The 13005-nt window shown below is 35.4% G+C and overlaps 1 protein-coding gene across 5 annotated transcripts in view; it reads left to right on the plus strand.

Moving 5' to 3' along the window:
- The window catches only part of NALCN (sodium leak channel, non-selective), a 228454-nt gene that overhangs the window by 41500 nt on the left and 173949 nt on the right, over positions 1-13005 (plus strand). For all 5 annotated transcript variants that reach the window (XM_039730481.1, XM_039730485.1, XM_039730483.1 and 2 more), the window contains one exon: positions 10773-10927. In XM_039730481.1, coding sequence (XP_039586415.1) covers positions 10773-10927 — 155 coding nt within the window. The remainder of the gene's footprint in view (positions 1-10772; positions 10928-13005) is intronic.

Consider the following 13005-nt stretch of genomic DNA (forward strand, 5'->3'; position numbering starts at 1 on the left):
AGGTCTTCAGCTGTGTATTTTAATGATACTTCTGCCTGCAATGCCCTGACAGAGAAGTCCTTTCACCAGATAAAACAGCAGTCTGGTTTTGGCAGTAAGTCTTCCTGCTTACTTTGAGTACCAGTCATGCTATCAAATGGAGATATCGAGTTGCTTTCTCCCAGGTAAAGTGAGAGCTTTGGCAGATGGGCCATGTCAGATGGCCAGTCACCAAATGCTAGTTTCCTCTTTGAGCTAGCTGGATGATGTTAAAAGTATTTTCTTAGGTGCTCAGTGGTAGCAGCCCCTTTTACTGGGCTAAGTCACATCTCCTGCCATTTCAGATGTTTGTGACTGGTGTGTGTAAATGCATTTGGTGAAGGCATCCTGCGTATGGTCTTCACACTTTTCAACACAACCTTTAGGAAGGAATTAGTTTTGCATGTAGTTCAGATTTGGATTCAGGGCGGTATTTTCTTATTGTGCTGAAGATCACCCTGTCTGGTGCCTAAAGAAAAAGTCATGATAGTGAGATAAAACTGCATGTTGCAGTGGTCCAAAGAAAGAGACAGGAAAACCTTCTCCACTCATCTGCTTTGTGGGTGAGGCATCCAAAAGTGTTTGTAAGCTTTGATGGAAGTAATTCCCAGATAAACTTAAATCTTTTCAAATCCTACAGTGCAGATTATTGGCCTTGTGTTTTCTGTATAGTGGTTAGACAGCAACTTAGAAGATATTTTTCTGTATTTCACCCAGAGAACTCCAATATATAACCTTAGGATTTTTTAAGTGATTCTGAACATACTTCAAAATCAACATGGTTACAGTCTTTAGCTTAGATTGTTATACAAATTTCAGTTCATTATTTTCAATTTAAAAGTCAAGAGAGGTGGTTTTTAATCTTTCTTTTAAATTCTATAAATAAATGCTGTTTTGGTTTATAATAGTACTATATGTATGGGATCACTTCAATAAATAAGTCTAATTTAATATACCTCAGTGATATGCAGATTCATTCAAGCTAGCTGGATTTTATTTTAACTCTTCCTGTTTATGTCCTGTATATTAAGCACTTAGAGTGACAGCCTCCTTCATTGTGTAAATGCCATTAATTCATGTTGTTTTGATTCTTCTGAAACAAGTTTTGCATTAGCATACATATCATGCAATTGCCATTTGAATTCAGCTCTGTCTTGTGACTGTTGCAGTCACAAAAATGGGGTGTCATGGAGTTGTTATGTCATGTGGAATTTGATGAAAGCTCAAAATAGTACTGTTTGTACATGCTGCTTTATAAACAAATGCATACTGGAACTTCTGACATTTTCTTTTTTGAGCTTTTTCTCTAGTGCTTGTATATACATTTCAGCACTTTCCATATGATAGATTTCTTCTTTTACTCATTTTTCTGTGAACTTCAGTGACTTAGTTACTTTGAAGGGTAATGGCTGAGTAAGTAGAATTTAATTTCCTCTCATGCCAGTAACGAGTGATCAAACCAATAGCTTGTCAAATTTGTTGAGTACCTGCAACCATCCTGTTTTCATTTAGCAATTCTCATTTGGTTCATTTCATGACACTACTGCCTTTTTGTAACATAAGTGATCTGCCATGAGGACAGAATCATCTGACTTTGATATTAGCACCTTTGCTAAAAATCTAAATACCCTGAATTTCTTCCCTACCTATCAGAGAGAGAAGGGTGCCTCAGGAGTGTGGATGAACCCACTGACCTTGAACCTCTGGAGATGTATTTCCTTCTCTCTGTCTTCATTACCTAAAATGAGGTAGGGTAAGTCAGGACATCAGAGCTGCAGTCTTTACTTGTGCAGCTGCTTCTAGGGGTTCAGCAAAGAAGTGTTGGATCTTTGCACCCTGAAGTGCGAGATAAGGTTAGTGATTTAATCTGAATGTGTTCAAAATTCCTGTGCAGTGAGTAGCAATAGAAGGAACATCAAAGGTACATTTTTGGATCCTAACTTAGGCCACATGTGAAATAAAAAAATACTAAAATCAAAATCAAACCAAATTTTACTCAGTATTGCTGGCTCACATAACAGGCAGTCTGATGTAATGGTGCCTTATTACTGAATAGGGGCAGAAGAAGAAAGTGTGTAAGAGCATTACTTTTCTTAATTTGTTGAATAAACATGTAAAAAAAATTAATCTTCTAAAATTGGCAAAAAGAAGTAACACTATCCAAGTTGCGTCCATAGACTCCAATTTAGACACTACAAGATTGTGAAAACTGGCAAAAAAGCCCACCCAATACTGAAGCCTGAAAGTGAACACATAAATAGTGATTAAAAAATCTAAACTGAATTTCAAGATATTAAATGGAAAAACTACTGAAAGAAAATACATTAGCAGTAGTAAGATATTACAGTATCTATATATTGAATTTAAGATTAAAAGTAACTGCTGGATCATCTAGTCAGGCTTCAATTTGTTTCCCTTCTATGACACCTTATAGCTTGTGTCTGACTCCAGTGCATCTCCTAGGTTTGTATCTATTCTTGACTGGTTTGCAGAAGAACAGTCATAAGCAATGGAACTTTTTGTTTCTTACAAAAACTATTTCACTGTTAAAAAAATGTTCCTAATTCATAATTTTAATTTGTCTGGCTTCAACTGTTAGCTTTCTGTTCTTATTCTTGTTATAATTTTTTATGCCAGATTACACAGTAACTCCCAGTATTTTCTCTGTGTGAATCCACTTAGAACAATTGAAGCACCTTTCAATATGTTTTTCAATAAACTAACATTATTTAGCTCTTTAGGTCTTTTACTGCAAACCGCGTTCTTCGGTGTTATAATTTGCTTTTTTTTTCCTATAACTTCCTCAGTTTTAACCTTAATTCCCAGTATTTTCTCTGTGTGAATCCACTGAAAACAATTGAAGCATCTTTCAATATGTTTTTCAATAAACTAACATTATTTAGCTCTTTAGGTCTTTTACTGCAAACCATGTTCTTCAGTGTTATAATTTGCTTTTTTTTTTTTCCTATAACTTCCTCAGTTTTTAAAATATTAAACTGTGATCAAAAACCTGTATGTAATACTAATTTCTATAAGTTTCATATGCAGAGGAACATTAACTCATTATTTCTTTTGTGTGTCTGCAGTCTGGGGAAGTAGTTTTTTCTTGCCATGGTGTTATTGGGATTAATATGAGAGGATGCCTTGTTATATCCCCTCATCTCAAATTTTGTGTGGCACCTATATTCTATAACACAGTATTTCCATCCCCTTATCCCTTTTAATCTATAGGCCATAGGCCATAAGATTTGCTTTCAGTGATCCTGCCATTATAACCTTGCATTTGGCTGTATTAAAACACATTTTAGGTTGTTTGATCAAGCTAACCGAGTAATTCTGGTAATATTTCATAATGCCTTGTTGTTGTTATTTATGTTTCTATCCTTATTCTTATTTTCATAGGTTTCTCCCTCATTGATTCTGGTAGATCATTGTGATCATTTCACTGGGAAGTATTTTTTGACATGTCAGTTAATCAGTTTTCAGCTAATTTAGCTGGTACTTTATTGATATTATATAGTGCCAGCTTTTTAATCAGTCATGTGTTCCTGAATGAATTGCTTTACAATGTCCAATTTTATTTGACAAATCTGTAAGGTAACAAAAATCATGTTACTATGATGAGAATTATTTTCTCTAAATCCATTCTGGCTGCCATTTATTACTTTAATGTTCTTTACTCTTTACCAATTATAGTTTTTATCAGTTTGCTCTTTCTTTTGTCTTGCTTGATGTTAGGCTAAGCACTTGGGCTTCTTGTTCTTTAAAAATTAATGGCACATTAGCATTCTTCTGGAATTTCCCTGCTATTTCAAGATTTATCAAAAATTAATGGAAGAGACGCCCTCGGTTATTTGGGCTTGTTGATTTGAATATAATTATCCCTAGCAGATGCTGTCTGGTATTCTCTTCAGTTGCTAATTCTTGATTAGTAGAATCTGTGTTTGCCAAGCTAAAATGTAAAATATGGAATGTTGCCAAAGCTTAAGCTTTGTGTTTCTGTTGTTTGTAAAGTCATGAGTCATTAAGCATGCCCTGTCTTATCTTTCAATATGATAAAAGTAATGAATAGATATAAGAGAAAATCTGTTGCCAGAAAGAGTTGAAAGCTTTATTGTTATAATTACAGATATAATTATGAGAAACATTAAATATGGATGAAGATTTCGCACTTACAGTTTAAAAGATAACACAGATTTTGTTGTTGGATTAGAAACAGGAAACTGGCTTTGAAATTATGGTACATGAAACTTTAGATTTAAATTTGACCAAAAGTAAAACATTTAAAAATGACCCTCAGGAATACTTAGGATTACTAAGGTTATAAAACATCAGAGGAAGAATTGTGCCTAAACAAATCTGCAGTCCTTAAACCAGAGAGATACTCTCTGACATTTCTTTCACTTTCATCAGTGATTTTGGATGACAGTTACTGGATTCTCTAGAACCTGTAATAGCTCCAGCAGCAGCATTGTTCTAAGTTGCCATCTCTTTCTGCACAAATTAGAAGGTGTATCAGTAGAACTCAACTGCAGTATGGTGCCATTTCTCTGAAGTTAACAATCATGTATGTGTCTCACTACAGTGACAGGAAAGTTCACTCACACTGAGTGTACATTGAAATAATTATGCCCAATCATATGATTTACTACTGCAAATTTTAGAAATATCAGTATCAGTGATTTATTTGTAATATTGTCCTTGTTAAGCTGAGGTCATAATGGGGTAATAATTATGAAAATAGTAAACAGAAGACTTCGTGAAAGAAAAAAAAGCTGTTAAAATTATTATAGGACAATATTGTTATTATTCTAACATTTGTGCAGGAGCAGCTGTTATTATTGTTAGGCCTGTAAAAAGAGCACTAGTGTAAGGAAGTAGTCTAGGAACCATCTCTTTAGCAGCAGTTGTATGTGCAGATTTTCCCACTTAGAGAAGAAAAAGAAGGAGAAAAGTACTTGATTGGATGAGCACACAAAGAATGAAGACATGGCTTTGGAAATAAGAGATAAATATAAAAGGAAAAATCAAAGGAAATTTTGATCTAGGTGCCTAGATTGTTTTCATAGCCAATATGCAATACCTTTCTCAATTTTACTTTTTGCAAGGACTCAGGGAAAAAGCAAGCAAATTTCCGTCTCGGCTTCCTGTCTTTTAAGTTCCCAGAGTTCTGAAAACAAATGAAACTTGGAGTACTAAATAAAAATTCAAATATTTTTTACTACCTAATGGTATCATCAGGTGTATAGCAATTGCCATGAATTATCTGAACCTTTAAGAGGATAAGTTCTAATTAGAAAAGTAATTTAAAACTTCCCATCTGCACAAGGTTTCTGTATAATATTGTCATAAAAATCTTAATCACAGATTTTCTCATTTTTATTGGTATAAAATTACAGCCATTAATTATAGTTATGCCATGAGTATTTTTTCTTTTTACCTCCGTAAATTTTCTTCCTTAAGGAAAGTCTTTTGGTTGAAGAACAAGATTATATGCTCTATAGCTGGCTGAAGGTACAAGGGGAAAACAAAGGCTGATTACTTGGCTGATCACAGGAAGTGTAATTTTTTAGTAACTTGAAGGGTTTTTAACTTGATGCACTTTCCCATGGGCAGGCATTTGGTGTTACTGGTGTATCCAAGATGCTCAAGTAGGACACAGGATCTCAGAGACCTGTGACCACCTAGATCAGCATCTAAATCCTGAGGGCTACCATGAGGCATCCCCAAGGCAGCAGTAATCAGTGTGAGGAAAATAAAATTGAGTTACAAGTTTTAGCTATTTGCATGGACTCAGTTATGAGAGGGAGCTTTAAATCTAGAGTGTGAAGTGTTGGTGACTAAACAACTTATTCTGCATTTAGTGTGAGACTCTGTTCTTTTGTATGATTCAATAAATTAGAAATATATTTGCAAAAAATAAGTTTTTATTTGCTACCCTAGCAATTAGTATTTACAATATCAGGTTTGTGACTTGAGAGGTTCTGCTACCATTAATATACATCTATACCTATTTTGCTTTTATATTTTGTTGTTTCAAAAAAAGCTCCAAAACATTGTTAAAAACAGAATGCTTATGACACAGCTGACCTTACTTTCCCACTATGAATTCAGCTTTTAAATTGCATCTCATTTGATAAACTACTGATAAAAGATAAAATTTAAAGCTTTAAAAATAGGTTCATGGGCTATAATAATTGTGTTGAATGGTGCAGAGAAGTTGTTTTATGGTAGCAGATCACAGCAGAATAAAGAAAAATTAATTAGATATCACTGACCTATATATGTAAGAGAGCAATGTATTAATATTCATCACATAACTTGTCTAAAGTCAATGTAGAAACACAGTATTACTTCATCAGAAAGCATTTATTGAGAGATCCTAGCTCAGCATTCATTTAATTTGAGCTTCAGTAGCAAGGTCTGTGTAGCATGGAGTTCTCTGGATTTATGTAAATTTTATTGCTAGTCTCACTAGCTTGGTGCTTTTCCCTTGTGTCCTGGCAGCATGGCAAAGCAGAAGCATCTCTTCCGAAACATGGGATTAGAATTTTTTTTCAGAATTGCATGTTCAGTTAGACATCTAGCAGAAGAAAAAATTGATATCTAAAAGAAAAATCTTTTCTTAATCATCTGATCTAAGTTTATTTTTGAATTAGTACTTTCTATACAGCAGTGTCCATTTTTTGTTTAGGTTCTATCACTTCCTGAATTTATTGCTTGACATTAAATCACAGTTATTGAGAGTAACCTTTAAAATCTTCAGAACTGCATAATCTTTCTCTGTTCTCATAGGTTTTTGTTATCTTTCATCATATGCTTGGTGTGATTTTGATGAAGCTGGATTCATAGGGTCTCCCAGGTCACTAATAAAAATGGATAACACAGAACACAGTGCCAATTCCACTGAGCCCCAGTTAATGTATTGCTCCCTGTTTGGAAGCTGCAACATTGCTAATTATTTGCATCATGGTCTACCAGCCATTTTTTATGTCTGCTATGATATTTTTAACATGCAATAGCTGTCCAGTCAGCAGCTGAGCAGTGCCTGGTTTTGTACAGGGACAGACATAGGGTTCCTTTTAACAAATACAGAAAATCCTTCAGCTCCAGTTAAGTAATTTTTACTTATTAACTTCTTTACCTAATCAACCATTTGAAATTATTTTTTGTTACCTTATCAATAAGTATACAACTTAGGTTTTGCTTTCGGCGTTTTTTTTAGATTATCTGGAAACTGCACAAGAAGCTTTCTAATTTGGAATGGCTTTCCAAATATCTTAGATAATTAATATAATATCTTAGAAATTAATATGATATCTTAGAAAATTAATAGAATACCAGAATAAAAAAAAAGTCTTTTTTTTTCCTCCCATCTGTATTTTCAGCGGAGAAAGTCAGGCTAGCAGAAAACAGGAAGCTAGAAACTATCACTGTAATTTGTCTCTTAAGGTGTGAAAACCCCTCTTTGAAGAACTGCTGTAATAAGTAGAAGGTGCTGAAAGAGGGATTGTTCTCACATGAGCACATGGTGGTTGAAAGACTAGTTTTGTAACAGATGCCATGGAAAATTGTCACTGTACTCCCAAGAGACATCAATTCATGTCCTTGCTTTGGTATACATATGTATGTAATCATAACATTCTTCAGGAACTCAAAACCATGTCAGAGCAACAGTTCTATGTCTTTTGAAACAATCTTGTTATTGAAAGATGCCTATCAAGTGAAGTAGAGTCAATTATCTCCTTCCCCATCCTTGGCATGCCTGTGGAGAACTAATTTCTCAGCTTGCGTGTTGGGTTGGTGCTGCACTTTACAGACACTGAATACTCTGCACAGAAATATTGTTTAACTATAGAGATAAAATATTTCTTGTTCATAAATTTATTCAGGCAATTTATCCTGTTCAGAAAGTCATTTAAGCACATTGCCTAATTGAACTTTTGAGATGCTTAAAACTAGTTACAGGCTGAATCAGTATCTCAGTACTTAATTGACACTGAGTATAGCCAATGAAGCAATAAAATTTAAATCATCTTATATTGAAAACATCTGGTGATATTCTAGCCACTTCTAGATATCTGATATTCTCTAGTCCATGTGTACTAGTCTAGGCTTATTTACTGTCTTGAGGCAGAACACAACTTGCCAAGGGATAGTGATCCAAAAAAGCCTGTATCTGTACAAGTACTATAAGCAGAGACTCTTCATTTTTAGCCTAAATCATACTCAGTGCTTGGAGACAGCTTTTCTTCTTTCCTTCAAAAGGAGGTTAAATTAAAAAAAATTATCTAAGTTTAAATGAAGCACTTAAATGAATGCTTTGTATTGCAGTGATTGAGAGCCAGCAATGCTTTTAATAATATGCCCTCACGCTGCTGCCCTCTTGGGATTTGAGGGATTTTCTAATGCAAGCCATAATGGGTAATTCATTAGCTACCAGTAGCTGGGGTTCTGAGTCTGCCTGAGCCAATAAATTAATTTTAATTTCTAAAAATATATTTAAAATACTGTTTTATGTTAATCCCATATATGATAATGGCTTTTGGAAAGCAACATCATAAATCTAACATAAACCATGAAACTGGGTGTGAATTAACATCTAGTTTAAAGAAATTAGGGTGAACAGATTAATTTTGAAATACTTGAATGACATGTGCTGAGCATATTTACAAACGTGGAACAAATACACATATGCTTCTGTATCTGTCTGTCTTTTTGGTTATGCACATTGCTGAATTTCTGGGTGTTCTTTAAAACTCCATCTGGAATTGTACATGTCTCTGTGTGCATCCATGCAGATATTTATGTCTCTCTGGTATCATAAAGAAATGACTACAGGATAGATGCCACAATTATTATTTATCTGCATTTATAATTGCCTGCGAAAAAAATTTGTAGGAAGTTTTGGTTTCACACTGACAGATTTCAAATAATGTAATGCTATTCCATGCAGTGCATAAAAGCAATAAAAATAACATAATTAAAGCTTCTGTTTGCCCAGTTTGGTTGTCAAAATGCATCTGTGAGTTAGATTAAAGGAAAAGGACTTTCAGAAGAACAATAAGTTACTAATTATACTAAAGGGCAAGCGGAAAAGTTTCACCTTTTCTTTGGTCAAGCAAGATAATTTTAAATTATGTATTTTAAGACTCTAGTTGATGCCTCAGGATAACAGAGTGAATACTACAACATTTTTTTCGTAACTTTCAGCAATTCATTTTGGGTGGTTTTATGTCAAAAGTCTCTGCTGTAACCAGGTAGTCAAAATCAACCTGAACATGAATGGAAAAAGCCATTTACTATTTTTTTTCTCAGATTAGAACTCACTGTGATTAGCTTTTCATGTCTGATTTGAAATTGCCCTAGAACTGAACCAAAAATCAGGATTTTTCATTTGCTGGATGAGAGGATACAAGCAGGGAGAAAAACAGTTGTTGCTTAGCTCATCCAGCACAGTTGGAGCCTTATTTGGACCTTTCTTCTCTTTGGTTTGCCCAGCGGCCCCATAGCATAGGTAAAGTGAATCCCCACTTCTGTGCTGTGCTGCTTTGCAGACCCTGTCAGGGACCTGCTCAGGGTGGAGGGGGTGGTTTCCTAAGGTTACCTCTTAACTACACTAGTTCTGGGAAAATGGGGTGATCAGTCTGTGACAAAGGACTGTGTATTGTGATTATTAACCAGGCACTGTAAGTGATTAGGGGGAATCAACTGCCTGAGTTTCTCCTTCCCAAAGTTTGGGAGTACTTAGATAACCCATATTTATGTGTCCATGCCACGGGCATATATTTAATAGAATAGAGAGCAGCAACCTTGTTCTCCCTATCCTTCTAGCTTCTGTGGCCCTTTGCGCTGGCGCTACCTAAATTCCCATTGTGGTCCAGTGTGACAAAGCCTCCAGAAGCTCAACCACAGCTGCCAGAGAAATTGGGAAAACAAGTGATGCTCAGCCTCTGACAGCAGTCAAAAATGGCCAACACTGTGACATTGTGTTGGGGCAGTGGCCCTTGTCTCATGATCTTTCTATTTTAAAATATTGTGGTCACTTATATAAATCAGCTTGAACCAATTCAAACCAGTTCACATTTTTTCATCTCTTATACCAAATCATTATTGGACTGACCCAAAAGTAAGTCAGAAATCTGTTTCTGTCACAGCAGTGCCTAGATACTAATTGCACTACACATGTAGTGGTTTGATTTCTTTCCTGTGACCCTTCATCTGTGGTGGAAACCTGTACTGAACAAGTTACAAGAAGCTGAATACATACTCTGGTGACTGACAAGTCATCCACAAGGATCATTCTAAGGAGTGTCAAAGCAAGCAAGCAAGCACAGGTAATGCCATTGTAAGTCAAAGTCATATTCATAGTACTGACTGCAGTTGAACACATCCAAGGTCTGCAAAGGAGCCTGAAACGTTGTCTTCAAATTGCATTAAAGAGTAGTTGGAGCTGCTGAATGTTAACTCTTCCATTTCTTGGAGAGTTTCCATTTTTAAGAGGTCTCTAGGTATTAGTATGAAATTTCTGCTGGTAGTATTTGTACTGTCATTACATAAGGATGAAGTTTCAGGAGTATATTAGCTTGTTCTTTACAGTAACTGCTTAATTAATGTAAACAGTGTATACCAAAGAACATCAGATAGTAAAAATAACAGCTGATGAACTTTTCTCTTTAGTCCTCTCACTTTCAAATATTTAGTTTTGCTATGGACTGAGTTTATGTAACAACTTAATTTTGTATTTTTCACAGAAATGTAACCTGGAATAATTTAGCTATCCCAGACACCCACTGTTCCAGAGAGCTAGAAGAAGGTTACCAATGCCCACCTGGATTTAAATGCATGGACCTTGAAGATCTGGGACTAAGCAGGCAAGAGCTGGGCTACAGTGGCTTTAATGAGATAGGTCTGTCCTACTGGTAAAATCCATTTCAGTATCCATTTAATACTGTTTTTTAAATGAATGGAACAGATAGTTCATGTCTGTGCTGAAAAGACATCAAGTGCAATCAGTATTCCACTCAAGTAGAGCACATGCTAGAAAGAGAAGTGGTGCTATTTGCTTTGCAGTTATGATATATTTTTATATTGCCTGGGATCGTAGGATTTAAATACCTTTAAAACAATGCCTTTGTAAAGAGTCAACTGTTGATTATCACCAGTATGCAAATGCAATTACTGTTTTATTTTTTATTCATTTTAGAGCATAACATCCCTTCTGTTTGTCTAATTTTAGTAGTAATTTCCATGAAAAAAACTTTTTAATCCAGAATTACTTTGATAATCATCTTGTTACTAAGCAGAAGATATGAGAAAAAATGATATAATGTATCTGTGTCAATCTTGATCCCAACTGTCTAAGTCAGACCATCAGCCAAAAAATGATTGAGAGTCTGGCAGATTTTGTAATACAGGTGCAATTTGTGTTCTGTGCAAAGCACTGCAGTCACCAGGAGAATACATTGTCTGACAGCTGCAATGTATTGTGCCGTCCCCTTGAGGAAATGAGTGTAGAACACAAAAGCAGGAAAGGTGGCAAGAGCATGGGCAGCTGTGGTAAGATCCACACTCAAATGGAAAATAGGCAGTTACTCTGTCAAAACATTTTGGTTATTTCACATTTATTGAGCAGACAAAGGTTCAACAGAAGCCTGCAGCTGTAAATTTTCATTTCAGGACAGGTAGGGAAGTACCTTCAAATGATAGAGCATACCCACAGGCTGAATTCTTTCTGATGCATCACTTTGACTCTGATAAAGGGCTTTTTGGTTTTTTGGGGTTTTTTTTCATTTTTCTGGCTTGAGCTCCAGACTGTTATCCCAGCCTCAGCTGAATTTGAAGGTAATGAATAGGTTTAATGACTGAAATCAAAAAAAAGTTTTTTTTGAGTATTGAAAGCCTTTGTAGCTGAAATTGCTTCAGATGGTTCCTGAATATTTAGGTTTCTGGATATACACAATGAGCCACAGAGTTTTAAGGAAGCCTCAGAGTCCTGCTACAAGTACTCTGGGATACCAGATAATGAATGAACAAAAGCTCCCATTTATGTCCTTTCTTTTTACTTGTGAGTAAGGGAGAAAAACCTGATTTCAGCCAAGCTACATTCTGTTCCCTCTGCAAGTCACAAGCATACCCTTTGTTCCAGTACTGTTAGATGGATAACACCATAGATAGTACCAAATCTTCTATAATTTTTTTCTTCTGTAGACCTCAAAGGATAATCCTGTGTTATCTCTCAGTCAGCCGTCAGATTTACTGTCATGCCTGGATGAACATGGTCTGTGTTCACACTAGAACGTAAAACCATCCACATTCAAGTTCTGTAATACCCCTGGGCAGTCTGGGAGGAGAGCATGAGATAGGGGTATTGCCAGAATAATTAGGCCTCAGATTGAAATCACCCTTCTTATTTTGTTATGAGAAAAGTATTTTTTGGCATTGACGGGTGTTCCAGCTGCCCACCTGGTCATCAGGGAAAACTAGTTGCAGTGTCTTAGACAAGCTTCAGTGGGTAGAAGAGTTGAACAAGACCCAGAGTGCTTAATAAAGGACACCAGCTTGTTTTTAATGATGGAGGCAGGTTGCCAAAGACAGGTGAAATAGTTTGTCCATGGATGCCTTCAAAACAGACTAAAAAAAAACAGGAATGAAACTCTGGTCTCTTGAGTCACAATGCTGTGCTTTATCAATATTTATTTCTGAGTATTGCATTTGAAAGGCCAGAGATTGCTAATAGACCTAGGAGACTTATAATTGATAAGTAGTTTTTGTCTAGAAATAGGGAACCGGGATATAACACCCCTCAGAAGAGAACCCAGAAGTTAAATTGAATATCAATTGAAGGGTGATAACTAAACTTTAAAATACTATGTAAGACACAGAAGCTTTCAAAAAAAATGTTAAATAAGGTTCCTCAAATTAGGATTGTTATTAACAGAATTATAACCTGCAAGTTCATCAATATTTTATAAATATCCATTTTGT

Source organism: Passer montanus, unplaced genomic scaffold (genome assembly GCF_014805655.1).
Source record: "Passer montanus isolate IOZ18808 unplaced genomic scaffold, ASM1480565v1 scaffold72, whole genome shotgun sequence".
Lineage (NCBI taxonomy): Eukaryota > Metazoa > Chordata > Aves > Passeriformes > Passeridae > Passer > Passer montanus.